Source organism: Lampetra planeri, chromosome 13, assembly GCF_965212315.1.
Source record: "Lampetra planeri chromosome 13, kcLamPlan1.2.h2, whole genome shotgun sequence".
Taxonomy (NCBI): domain Eukaryota; kingdom Metazoa; phylum Chordata; class Hyperoartia; order Petromyzontiformes; family Petromyzontidae; genus Lampetra; species Lampetra planeri.
In genome coordinates, this window is record NC_136119.1 from 11954777 (window position 1) to 11969607 (window position 14831).

General features: G+C 45.4%; 1 protein-coding gene across 2 annotated transcripts in view; it reads left to right on the forward strand.

Annotated features, from left to right (window-relative positions):
* Positions 1-3157: 3157 nt before the first annotated feature.
* Positions 3158-14831, forward strand: part of LOC144722071 (myocardial zonula adherens protein-like) — a 34993-nt gene continuing 23319 nt past the window's right edge. For both annotated transcript variants that reach the window (XM_078600184.1, XM_078600185.1), the window contains exons 1-5: positions 3158-3647; positions 6716-6899; positions 9399-9472; positions 10337-10402; positions 11538-11614. In XM_078600184.1, the coding sequence (XP_078456310.1) occupies positions 3324-3647; positions 6716-6899; positions 9399-9472; positions 10337-10402; positions 11538-11614 (725 nt within the window). In that variant the 5' untranslated portion in view covers positions 3158-3323. The remainder of the gene's footprint in view (positions 3648-6715; positions 6900-9398; positions 9473-10336; positions 10403-11537; positions 11615-14831) is intronic.

Below are 14831 nucleotides of genomic sequence, written 5' to 3' on the forward strand. Positions count from 1 at the left end.
TTTAAACTGTCTCCTTGTCAGCCTCCTGCGGCGATGTCGAAACCTGATTGGCCGTCGCATTGCTAATGTCATTGTCAGCATTGAGAAAGTCCTGATTTCATTTTGGACCTATATCTTGGCAAGTCCTTCATTGGTGCTGGAGGCGAGCGAGGGGTTTGGTGGATCACACAAATGTGAAATTCCCTTCCCATGGCCACCGAGGTGCCATACCCTACCTCACCAGGAGACGTAAGGACAGCAAATATGGACTCCACCTGTATGGGAGAGAGCAGGGCTCGCCAACTCAAAGAACAAGAAGGGACCTTTTTTTCGAATTCGGTAAAAAAAAACCCTCAATATGTCAAGAGCCACAATTCACGTGAATAATGTCACGAAGCGGTCCTTAAAGAGCCGCATGCGGCTCCAGCGCCGTAGATTGCCGACCCCTGGGATAGCGCGTTGCCCCCTCGCACGCGTGGGTTTTCTCTGGGTGCTCCTTGTTTCCTTCCTTCCACGTCTAGAACGTCTTAATAGATGGAGGACCACAGAGCTTTGGAAATTGTTGGCACTGGCTCACTGCCTGGCTGCCTTCCAGCTTGCCTGCAGTCCTCTCTCTGAGAGTGAGAAAATACTGTGTGTATTAAAAGCTAAAATGATATACATTTATTTACAGGTTAATTTCCCAGGCCCTCAATTGTGAGTTTGATCTCATCCCAGGCACAAAAAACTGCACAAAACAATGCAAATTTGCCCCGTCTAAATTTGTCCTAGGCCAGCCGTGGGATCTGAAATATATCGTCAACTCAAGCACAAATGGTTTTAGTCAGTATTGCTAAACCACATAGCAATCGTGTGTTAAATGTGATTCCTTTGTATTCCCACGGCATAATGTGAATCCTGCCAGGTGACGCTATGGGAGAGCACTTGACTTACGATCGAGGTGCTCTGATCTAACACTGGTGCGACAAGCCCATAAAAGGAGATTATCTCTGATGTAGGCCAATACTTTTAAAAACAATTCATAGTATAAGCGCATGTGTATCTTCATGTTTTGCCACGTGCAGTTAATGCAGACCTAATGCCTTGTAATAGGTATCTCTATTTTGGGTTTGAACATCTTCAGACCTGTGTTATTGCCAGAAAGGGTGAAGCCTATTCTTATTTCATCAACTACAAATCATCCCCTTCGAAGCTGATCAAATTAATACCATAATGATAAGTCAAGAGTGAGAGTCGTATTGATGTAATGGCCTCGGTCATATGAATGTAGAATTTCCATCACTGGCTTCGGACCACCACTAAAGATATGCACCGTCCATGAGCATGCAGACGATCGATTCACTGCTGGATGAAGGCTTCCGCATGCCATATTGGTCAAGGAAGTGTAACCATACTTCAGCACACATGCCCAGTGAGAACTTGCCCGTTCCGTACACACTGGGGTTGCCAACTGCTCTGGTTTGACCCGGACGGTCTGGGAATTGGCCACGTGTTCGGGTGGCAGAAATCGATATCTTCCGAGGTCTGGAGGTATTTGCCTTTAACTTTATTACTGGATGCGGCACTTTTGTTCGACTTGGTCTGACTTGAGAAATATGATCAGCGGAAAAGATGGCAACCATTTGTTCCAACACTGAACCTATCTTTAGATACCATACAGCATTGGCTAGTGTTAAGTAAATGAAGCCTTTTGAATAATCATCATCATCATCCATGATGAATCCACTGATAAAACTAAACTATACACTAAACTATTTTTTTTATTTTACCAGGTAAGGTTTATAGAGCTATACAGTTCTTTTTCAGACGCGACCTGGCCACAATTGATAGGTCAACGAAGTGGCTTATCATGTGCAAATTTATAGCAGCCAAATACTCTAAACGCGCGTCGATTCTAAATGTGGAGGGAAACCCCGGAGGACCTTGAGAAAATCCACGCGACCACGGGGAGAACACGCAAACTCCAAATATACAGCAGGCGTCAGAGTCGGGATCGGGATCGAACCCACGATCTCCTGTATACCAGGCGAGGTAGTTAACATCTCGCAACCGTGGCACCCTGCTGGACCAAGGGCTCCAATAGCAGAGCATTACATAAGGTCACTTGGTTTTGTTTTCCTCAATTCAAACCTGTAAAAGTTAATATCCAATTCCCCACACTTTATATTAACTTTGGTTTGTTTTGCTCTCCGATGACATTTCATTGATTCAGTCACGTTTTCAGCCTGCCTCAACATCTCATTGAAAATGTGTACATCCTTCAAGGATAATCACTTGCGGATACAATGAAGCCCCAACAACATCGAGGGCACTGTGGATGACTTCATCTCACAGTAGATTAGTAAATCATTAACAAGAAATCCATCGCTCTTGCTACTTTCCTATGCATCTAAAGTTCAAAGTTCCAGCTTACTGTTCTTGCTGAAAATATGACATTGCGAAATAAATCAATAAACATAATACTGCATTAAAAATATACAGCTATTGTTTTTTTTCCAATGGCTAATTTTGTGCTTTATTGCCGATGTTGCTGTGTAGGATGAAGAATAATGCTCAGGTAAATTGTACGTAATTGCTTGTGGTTCTATACGCTCACGTTGCCAAGGAGAGTTCAGAATTTGTCCTGGAGAAATCCACTGAGCTGTGAAGCTCTTTTTCACAGATGTCCAGTAGGCAATTGTTGAGTGACGTGTGGCTTTATTCATATGCACTGAATGTACTGAAAATGTGTTAAAAAAACAATGGGGTTTCAATTAATAAAAATAGCACATGTTACGAGCCCCGCACTTTCAAGGGCCCAACGCTCTATTACTATAGTACTATACTGCCTTCAACCTTTATGAACGACTGGGTGTTTAAGGTGAGCGATTTGTCGTATTATCTGGCTGTATAGCAAATAAACAAAAATACAATGACTTTACTATGCAAGTTAAACATTTGTGTTTTAATCTTTACGTTTTTTTTTATTTAGGGCCCCTTTAAAACATTTGCTACGAGCCTAATCCGGCATTGGTTCTGATATAATCGAAATGCTAAGTCCCATGCAAAGGGCTTAGAAAAAAAAACCAGTTGGGTGAGGTCGGCACAATCCTTGGGCTGACGTATTCTGCTCGGGGCCTGTCACAAAATATGTGTAAATAGGTGCGCGTGACATCATTGTGCATTACGAGCCGGCCCACCACTGCAGCTGCCACGAATGCTGATCCAGAGCAACTCTAGAGCAAACTATATATGTGTGTGTGTGGATATTATTTAAACAATTAATTCTCGTTCGGAATTCACTCTGTTGGCATCATTTGTTTCCAACTCCGTAGCAGTTGCGCGGAGCATATCCCACGCGAGTCATGGCAAGTCCTCGACTCGAGTTGAGCTCTCTGTCGAGCGAGTGCCCTCTTCAGAGGTCTGGCTCCACCGACTCGGGGCTCGACAGCCCCACGCAGGACGACACGGAGGGCACCTACGACCCGTTCGCCTCGCCGCCAGCAGACGAGGCAGAGGAGGAGGAAGAGGAGGCGGGGGAGGAGGAGGATCCGTCGTGCTGGAATAACGATGACCTGAGCGGGTGGCACGGCGAGGAGAGGGACATGCAGGGGCTCAGCCTGCCAGCACAGACTTCGGATGGCAGCATTCCACCGGCGGATGAGCAGAGGGACGATCGTCCAGAAATGGTGAGGTTCCATATGGACATGAGCTAGGGTCGCCACGTCTGCTGGTTTTCCCAGGATCGTGTTCTTTTTGAGGTAGCTGCTGTCCTGGGAAATCTGTAATAATACAACACGCATGGCAAAACGTCTTACATGGAGTATCTCTCCCTTGCCGCTATTGTGAGATATTCTTATCGCTACGATGCCTCCTGGTTCTATGACATCTCTGAGGTGAAGTGAAGACTCGAGACCAGGCCTTTAAATGATCAAAGATTGTCTTTCGCCGCACTGCGGATTAGCATGGCTGGCTAAGTAGGGTGCGAAAGAAGTTCAACATACGCTATCGTTGTATGTACATACGTACCTTTACACGATCTCATTTTAGAGATGCTTATCAAGAGGAGGCGCTCGTTTTAGAACATTACGATGTGAAATGTGTTTGCAGATGTCTCTGCCGAAGGCACGTCTTCAGTATATTGCACAGTATATTATAGTATTTTATACATAGTATTTACACGATATTGTCTCCAGTATATTTAATATATTCAGGCGATAATTCTCACTTTACACTGTGTGCACGTATACTCGGGGTTGTGTGACTCCTTCATCCTTCTGAGTTGGTCAAAAAATGAGTTAACAGTGTTGCCCAGAAGGTCTGCACGACGTCTACTGAGCCTCACGCCTTAGTTATGTAGAATTAAAACCATTGGCTCAGGACCGCAATTTGAGATAAGCACATCTTGCTTAAGCATGGATAATATATTATGGAGACTTTTACATAATATTAATAATGATGATAACAAACATTGTTTTCAAAATGCCTGGATATTATTATGATTCCATGGATCTTGTTCTAAAGATGCTTGTCGTAGTTTCAAGCGAAAGTCTACACACAGCAAATATACATTTCTGCCTCAAACTCCCAACCCCGGTCTTCTCCTAAGTCCACCGATATATGTCTTACAGTATCAGTTTGCATTCGGCAAAACTCTGCAAAACATGTATTATTGGAACGTCCATTAGATGTATCCCTCGAGATGCCAGACGAACATCTATCCCTCGTGACATTTCACATCTTCTGACAGCTGCTCACTCTGCCATGCAGCATTATCCTTAGCAGTTCCTCCACGCGAATTTCTCTCACCGCCCCGGCAGCAATGGCAACACACACACCACTCCACAGAACACGTCGGCTAGATGGGACGACGCCCATTGGCCAAGACGAATAATGGAGTGGCAGCCAGGGAATAGATGAGCGATGCAATAATCACCCCTCTGCACTTGTTTGGTCAATTATTGCACCTCAGGATCACGAGAGGGGACGGTGGCTTGGGGAGGCCTACATCCAGCTGCGGATTGAGCATGGCTGATGACAATAACCGCACACTCATGCCACCTTACCTGTTATTTTTTTACTGTCGTTTTTTAACTATCTCTTTGACTATAACTCATTTTCCCTATCTCCTCAGTTTCCTCTCTTCGCCGTCTGATATTGCACATTGATTCTGATGAGTCATACCAGTCATCATTGTTCTGGCTAAACTTTGACGGACCTCCAGGGCTTTTTAATTCTTTGAACATCCTGTCCTGCTGGTTTTATCTCTCTGTTCTTCAGATCGCTTTTTCTCATAATTCTGTTTACCACAGTCCTTGCAATGACCCTCCATGTTCGCGTCTTCCATTTCATGCCTCCTTCCAATAACCAATTCTACCCTGATTCAGTGTCAGGTTTATTGTCACTGCTTTTTCAGATCCTCCTTCTCTTCGCTGACAGCCATCCCCAGCATCAACAGACTTCGTGCCTTCTTGAGTTGAAACATTTTCAAAAATTCTAGATTTGAAGCTTTCGTGACTGCAAGGATTCATACTGTTAGGTTTTTTCGATAAAGTCACGCAGGAATTTTTTTAAAATAAATAATAAAATATTAGAAATAATAGAAATTATAAGACAAATAAAATAATAAATCATGACGTTTCGGAGGCAACACAAGTCTCCGTCATCATGTGGGCCCGTCACAGCTAAACTTACTGCATCAAATAAATTTAGCTGTGACGGGCCCACCTGATGACGGAGACTTGTGTTGCCTCCGAAACGTCGTGATTTATTATTTTATTTCTATTATTATTTCTATTATTTTATTATTTCGTTTTATTTTTACCTGCGTGACTTTACCGAAAACACCTAAGAGTATTTTCAGAAATTGTTTTTGTTTTTCACTGTCACATAAAAAATACAATTATTGCCGCTGTCTCGGGCGCAGCTGTCTTTAATCCTGACCTTCGTCTTGGTCACGTTTAATTGCATGGTTTTGTAAATCTTGCAAACACTGCATACCAAACCACGCACCATCGCTCCATTAGCCACGAGTCACTGAGGACACGATGAATGAACAGATACCGTCATGAAACTGACGCGGTTTCACCAATTTATAAATCTACGGTTTTTATTCAAACTGCATCAGCCCTGAGGTGAGTTTGGGACAACAACAACAACATCAACGACGAACAACAACTTCTTGGTTCTTTCAGTAAAGTCACGTAGAAGGGAAGTAATACAATCATAAAAATAAAACATAATAAAAAAATTCTCACGACGTTTCGGCCACAATGCAAGCAGCCGTCCTCAGGTGAAGACCAGGTCTGTCGGGGAGACAGCGTCACCTGAGGACGGCTGCTTGCGTTGTGGCCGAAACGTCGTGAGAATTATTTTATTATGTTTTATTTTTATTATTTTATTATTTCCCTTCTACGTGACTTTACCGAAAGAACCAAGAAGATGAATCCCTGCAGTCACGAAAGCTTTAAATCGAAAGACGAACAACAAATTGCTGGCATTCAAACACGACTTCCGAAAATGTCAGAACGACCCAACCGATGGTGCGTAACACGCCGGTTTAACACTGCCTTTGTAGCCTTTCAATCGCTACTGCCGCTGCCGCTGCTGTTGATGATGTTGTTGATGATGATGTTGTTGATGATGTTGTTGTTGATGATGATGTTGTTGATGATGATGTTGTTGATGATGATGTTGTTGATGATGATGTTGTTGATGATGTTGTTGATGATGTTGTTGTTGTTTTCATTTCCCCAAGCTCCAGGCGCCGTCCCGCGATGCGCGTCTCGGCGTGAGCCGCGTCGCCCAGACTCCGCTATGGGGGGGCCCCGAGACGCGGCTGCACGCAGCTGCCGCTGGCGAGTCGTGGTGCGGCCGAGAGGCACGGAGAGCTCCCATCGCCCTGGGGCCCGACGAGCCCGATCCCACCGCCTCGGATGTCGGTACGGTTCCACGTGTGTGTGTAAAATATTTTGACATGTAGAAAATAAAATGTAACTTCAAATGTTCAGCCGTGACGTATGTCATAGGGAGCCGGTGAGGTCTGCGGAGACTGGCCAAGTTCGGGGTTGAAATGATCATCTTCACGTCTTAAAGGTCTTGGAGCTGTGCGCGCACGTGCACCGCGGTCCGCGTGCACGTTTCGTTTGCACGTTTAACTTCTCTCGCACCGTGCGTAGCCAGCCGTGCTACACTGAGGTGCGGGACATCAGGTCGCAACGCCTGATTGTGCAACCCAGCGGCAGACGACGTTATGTCACTGCATTGTTTGCCATAGTTCATCGGTGTTCGGAGTGCTCGCCATGGCATTGTACGATGTGGCACAGGATGAGGAGGGGGGGGGGAGACTCAGGGATTGTAAGCCCCCAAACTGAAGGCATGACACACGAAGTAGACTCGATTCACACGGCTGTCAAATGATTGTTGAGTGATCTGATAAGGCATTCCCATAATCTCTTTGGAGATGTTGGAATGTACGATACAGTACGGTGATTGTTATTCGACCTGTATATATTGTGCAATGATTGTGGTCGGTCTGGTATTGCTTTAGAGGCGTATATCCGGCAAATTAATAATAGAACACATACTTTTTCCATGATCGTAATGGTATGGTCATACAGTGAATGAAAATTAACAACAGTATATTTTATTCCGTATCTATTTTGAATGTATGAAATGTCTCTTTCATCCCTTGTACCCTTCCTGAAACAATCTCTCACCTATAGCTCTTACATCCCTTCTGAATATCCCTCGTATGTCTTTACCACCTTATCCACCGTTTCTAAACATCTCTCTCTTATCTCCCGTCTGTATTATGAATACAGCTGCCACATCTTCTGAATACGTCTGAATAGTTTACATGTCTTCTGATATATCTATTCATCTCTGTTGATTTTTTTTTATATCTACACTAAAACTAGACTTTTTTTTTACTAGGTAAGGCCCACTGAGCTATATAGCTCTTTTTCAGAAGCAACCTGGCCACAATGAAATATGCACAGTATGTTGAACTTCTTTCGCACTGTATGTAGCCAACCGTGGCCATCGGAGGTGCATGATAGCTCAACGAAGTGGCTTGTCGCGTGGAAATTGATAGCAGCCAAATACTCTGCACGCGCGTTTGCGAATGTGGAGGGAAAAAACGGAGGACCCGGAGAAAAATCCACGAGGACATGGGGAGAACCGTTGCAAACCCATGCAAACATTGTTGCAAGTAATAAACACGTTAAAACTATACCATCTGTACAATACCTGATGTAATATTGGCTATTAGATATCTTCTGAATATCATCACCGTCATGATCATCAGTCATGTTTATCCACTGCGGGATGAAAGCCCGCACTCCGTCGCCATCCCTCGCAGTCTCGCGATGCCATAATCCACCTGGTTCCTGCGTACGAGCGAATCTCATCGCTCTCTGCCTGCGGTGGTCATCCCTTCTGAGGCGCCGAATCCCTCCCCGGGCCGTCATTCTCTCACCAGTCTCGCCCATCGTCCATCATCCCCTTGAGCGACGGCTCCTAACCCTCCGCCCGCCCAAGTTGATTAACAGTCGCCGTATCGATGAGTCTCCGATTCGCGCGCACTTTCTTCCGATCCGCACATTCCGCTTGTTGTTTCTCTTTTGAGTGAACAGCTTCGGCCGTTGTTCCATGGTCATTGTCAGTGGCCATGATTTCCGGTCTATCTGTCACCACAGCAGGTGCGTTGTTTCCGTTGAGACACATTGTTGTCGTGTTGATTTTCATTTCAGAAACTCAATTTTTGTAAAAGCACTCAGACCTGTTCTCGCTCCCCTCTTCATGTCATCCTTTTTCATTCTGGCCCAGGAAATATAATAGAGTCTATATATTTGTTTTTGTTCATTAATTTTTGTACTTATTGTGTCTCTAGCCCATGGCTCTTAAGCAATACAATCGGGCCATCAGTTGCAAACGTTTGAACTCCCCTGATGTAAGCAAATATTCGGTTACTCGTAACAAATTGTAATTCGATGAGGACAAGTTCCCTTGAAGGTCGGTGCGTGTGTGCATTCGCTCGTGTTATTTTATATTTATATAAGAGCGCCTTTGCTCAAGGCGCTTTACATAGATACAAAAAAAAATCGGCAAGACAAATCAAATAAAATTTAGATGACAAGGGGGCATTGCAAGGGCCGATGAATGAGTGACCATAACAGAAGGCACACGTGGTGGGGGTCACGAAAGGGCTTTCGGGGAGGGATGGGAGGGAGTGGAGGGGCGAGGGGAGGGTAAGAGGAAGAGAATGGGCAGTGGAGAAGAGGTGAGAGAGGGAGGTTCAGGAGGGGGGCGCTTTTCGCACGGGGGAAGTCGAGTCCGGTGTGCAATGCTCCAATTACCAATGCCACGTACATTACATTTACACAACCTGCAGTGCAGTGCCGTGACCGCGAGACTGCGCGTGTATTTTCTGTCAACAGATGGCAATGGTCATGAGAGCAGAGAGGATGCAGATTCACGCCTGGGATCACCGATTACCACCTCCAACACGGACGTAAGCCACCCAACGCAGTGTACCTTCAGAACACATGTCTTGACATCATCAGCTGTTTTGCATCGTTACCATGTGATTGTCGCACACTTCCTTAACAAGCATTTTACTTGTTTTTGAATCACCGCTCAACCAGCCGTGGTGTTGTTTATTTTCCCGAAGGCAATCGCGATAGGATTGTAATACGCCATTGTACGCGTTTAAAGGCTAACAATTGTACAATGCGCTCTTCCAACGGAAGGAAAGGATTTGCCGCTGAGTGGCTGTACCAGATAATGAATATAGCACGAGTAACAAAACCGCCTGACCCTATTACTAGCCACTCCCCGGTAAACACGGAACGTTGGCCCAACGTCGCACGTTTACTGGGACACGGCTTGACCCATGCATTCACGCGACCGGTTGGCTGTGGAGTTGTCAATGCAAACATCTGTGGCAGTTTCTGGCTCAGATGTCAGGGGCGAGTGCCTCGGGTACACGCTCCCACTACCGCAGATTTGGTTGTTGTTGTTGTTGTTTCTGCTCTAAACAAAGTCCTCATATTTGAGAAATTTAAAAAAATGCGGGTGCAGCTGCTTCTCTCTCGATTTCATGGCTCCCATCTCCCTTGGGCTGCCGCTCCATCACGAATCTCAACCAGCGGTCATCGTCCCCTTCTAGCGACGTGTCTTGCACAAGACTGCTCGCTAATAACAGCACGTGTCTTTAACCTGCGTTCGTTCTGAAGTCGATGTTTGCCTTGTTCTGCCGCTGAATGTCATTTGAAGCACGCGTCTCTGCACGTTTCTTTCGAACTTTTCAGATTTGTGTTCAATTGCTTTCGTTAATGTTTCTTTCTGATCTATATGTCATCATCATCATCATCAGCCATGGTCAATCCACTGCTGGATGGAGGGCTCCCCAAGATGTCGCCATCTCTCACGATCCAGCGATGTAATATCTGCCTAGCACCTGCACACGATCTGATTTCATTGCTCCATCTCCACAGTAGATGTTTAGATAAAATAATAATTATTTTTTACAGCCCTTTATCAATCCACTTTTGGATAAAGGCCTTGCCATGCAGTGTCAACCATGGGGGGTTGTTTGATCATACTTCACCACGCTGGTCAGCGTGCATTGGTGAAGAAGGTAGGAGCAGGACCAATTCAGATACCGCTCACTACTCTTAAACAAATTACCTTAAGATGGAAAGAACACAACATTGTGAATCTGGTCCAAGACAGTTTTCATCCATACAAACAATGGGCATTGGTAAATAATGTCCATTGCACATTGGCATCCGAGGATGGAATGCGCATTATAAAAATTGTTATTATTATTAATGGTTGTGAGTAATAATATGCAATAATTTTCAGGGCAGTTATTGGATGTGTGACTAATTGGTAATTTGTGAGCAGGCTTATTACACAAAAAAAAGTTCAGTCCCCTTTAGCCACGTATTCATTCAATGGGATGTCTCACAAACTGAATTTCAAACGTCACACATCTAATACATGTTGACGGTCTTTGCTTCGTGATTGATGTAAATTGTAATGACGTTATAGAGGCCTTAGTAAGATGGCATTTGGGTCAATTTTAATAAAGTCTACGCTCATAAATATGCAAATCCAAAAAACAATTTTTTTTAACTTTTGAGTTTTTTAGAGTCTTAATAATGTTAATATCTGGAGCTTTTTAAGGGTGCTGAATCCAAATTTGGCATTCATAAAAAATAACAGCTTTTTCGTCTTTGGATCCTCTAAAGTTAGGGCACAATCGTTTTTTATTTTCAAGTAACTTGGGCCTACGATCGTTTGATTGTTAACTTTTTGAAGGATGCTGAATCCCAATGTGAAATCACATTTGAACAACTCACGCGTTTATAAGTACCTTTTTTTTTTAAAGCACGACGCGTGAGCCAATATAGAGTGGGCAAGAGCCACAACTGGTCGCAATTAATAAATAAAATAGGTGTATTTGCAAAAGTCACACCTTTTATAATTTTAACGATATGAGGACGACATGCTGCAAAGACACGTACAAGCATCGGTTATTTTTCTACTGACACGCGTCTTTTCTGCCGCAGCTCCTGACTGATAGTGGATTTGTCTCGGCTTTGGATGCGGAGAATTCCGAGGACTCAGTCTCTGAGGACACCAACCGGTCAGTACACACCTCTGTTATCTTGTTCACGGAGCCGTCCAATTGATTGTCACAGTCCATTGTCACAGTCTATTGTCACAGTCCATTGTCACAGTCCATTGTCACAGTCTATTGTCACAGTCCATTGTTACAGTCTATTGTCACAGTCCATTGTCACAGTCCATTGTTACAGTCCATTGTCACAGGCCATTGTCACAGTCCATTGTCGCAGGCTATTGTCACAGTCTATTGTCACAGTCTATTGTCACAGTCTATTGTCACAGTCTATTGTCACAGTCTATTATCACAGTCTATTGCACAGTCTATTGTCACAGGCTATTGTCACATTCTATTGTCACAGTCCATTGTCACAGTCCATTGTCACAGGATATTGTCACAGGCTATTGTCTCAGGCACAGTATTGTCAAATTAAACATTCAGACTCTGTCTATAAAATAACCAACATTGTTATGAAACGTGGTTACGTGTTGTTTCATAACAAAGATATTTCACGATACCTTGATGTATTGCGTCGTGGGCTACCCGCCGATGCCCGTCAGTGCCCACTGTGCGGGTCACAGCTGAGTGGTTTTCACGGCTTGCCATTGGCTTGCGGGTCAGGTCATGACGCGAACATGATGCGATGGACATGACCTGACCCACACCAAAACGTTCATCTGTAAATAATAATAGCTTTGTTCCCACCCAGAGCTAAGGTCACGAGGACTACCGCTCAGCTATTACTCAAATTCAGGTTTTTCCAACCCCCCCCCCCCCCCACAAATAAAGATGCAAGATTTTTTGTTAAAAGTTAAGCATGCCAGGTCTGGCTGATTAAGGCAATTTGATGTTGGGTGTGCGCAAATTTATTGCATTTAATCGCGGAAGCTGCCAGCTGGCAATATGCAGCAAATGCCACACTCTGGAGTGTTGATATATCGCTGGAATATGACTTTCGCTGGAGGCAGTCAATTTTGGCCAAATTTGTGCATCCCAGCATCGCATTGCTCACCTACTTCTGCAAGGGATCGTCATGGGACGGCCACTGTGAGCCAAGCGAATTATGATGCCATTTAACAAATTCACACGTCAGAAAATTCGAGGTAATTGTTTGATTTTCAAGGCTCAGTCTTTGGAGCCCAATCCATCGGCATAATTTGAACGATGTTGTTTTTTTGCCGTTCATGTTATTTCGGCACGACTAAATAACGCCGAGAGACCGGCGGCAATGTTCGCGAAACCCAATCGGGAAAAAAATTCCTCTAATCCAATTCTGCACTATCCGTGCTTTTACTTTTCACCTGTGCACCCTTACTGATCCGTGTTCCTGCACGGACGAGCATTGAGATGGTGCTCATCTCCTGCTCACGCCGTACTTGAGCCAGTGGGGAAAATCCCACGCTCCTATGGCAGGCGCCGAGTACTGTAGAGGGGAGTTCGCTTCCAGAGATCTGTTCATTCGTTGATTGGTTCGTAAGTCCAACTTTACTCCTGTCGATTCCAAACATGTTGTACGGTGCACACACTAAACATGGGGATTGGCTTTAAACGTTGTATCATCTCCTGTAGATGTAGATGCCACTGGTTCTTCACATTCTGCAGATGTAGATGCTACTGGTTCTTCATGCTCTGCAGATGTAGATACCACCACCGCCATCTATTGCGCGGCGGTTGAACTTGACTCTCGGTTCAAACAAACAACTGGACATACGGGACAGGTTTGTTCGTATCTCTGAAAGTTCGTAAGTCGAACGTTCATAAGTCGAGGAGTCCCTGTATATCCAATAGGACGAGGACTGTTAATTTCCCCCCACGAAGTGGTACCCTTTTTAACACGAGGTGCAAGCGGGGGGGGGGGGGGAGAGATGATCGGCTGACGCAAACTCCGACCAGGGTTGGAACTCTCAACCTTCCGACGATGAGCCGCTTGCTCTTCTCATCCACACTGTGCTACACTTTGGAATTCCCTCCCCTTCGTCTCTCTTCCCAAAGTGCCCTCCTAAGTGTGTTGCGCGTCGTCACTTTAAGATGTTCTTTGTTCATGTTTTGCTTGTTGCGGTTGCACCCGAGTCAAGAGCCTCATGGCTCACAGGGCTTGTACCTAATCAATACAACTGAATCTCGGATCCACCGCTGCCACCTCACGAATCGGAATGTCCCACTGGAAAACTCACGAGGGCGCCGGCAGGCTTGGCACTCGGTGTGGGGAGTACCATTACTTGCTTCAGGGGTGTCCTCTTGGCCCTTGTGTTTTTATCTCGCCCCTTTCCTCCAATGGCTCGCGTTGACCAGTGCCCAGGCTATTCAGAAGCGGTTGCCTAGCCTCCGGCGAAGGACACAAATATTTCCATAGCGTGTGCCTCGCTCCGCACACACGCGCGCACACACGCACACACACACGCACACACACACACACACGCACACACGCACACACGCACGCACACACGCACACACACACGCGCGCACACACGCACACACACACGCACACACGCACACACGCACACACACACGCGCGCACACACGCACACACGCACGCACACACACACACACGCACACACGCACACGCACACACGCACACATACACACACGCACACACGCACACACGCACACACACACGCACGCACACACACACACACGCACACACGCACACACACACGCACACACACACACGCACACACGCACACACACACGCACACACGAACGCGTATCAGTTTCACTCGCAAACAATGGCAGCTCAAGCTTGGACTTCCCGACTTGTTCATGCGATCCAACCCGCTCCATCGCAATCCTTACACCAGCTTCAGCGAAACCCAGGGCAAGGCGTCGGTTTTTACTCTCCATTTGTCCAACAGTGGGTATAACAAATATCACTGGACGCACGTGTACACGAGCGTCTCGTGATGCAACGCAGTTTGGATGAACAAGATTTCGAAGTGCAACAGAATCTCCAGAAGCATTATGGACGAGCGTCACGGTGTCTTGGTTTACATCCATTGGCTCTTGAAATATTGTTTCATGCGCTCATTGAAAGCGTCCTTCTTCAGGCACATCGGTAGATGGCTTTTCATGATGTTGTTCATTTTTACAAAAGCACTCTGCCCTGTTTTTATCCTGCTCTTAATGTCATCAGTTACATCCCGATGCAGCCGCGTTCGATCATTAACATATTACCCGATATGATAGCGTGGTTGGCTAGGTACGGTGCGAAAGAAGTTCGACATACATATACATGATATAT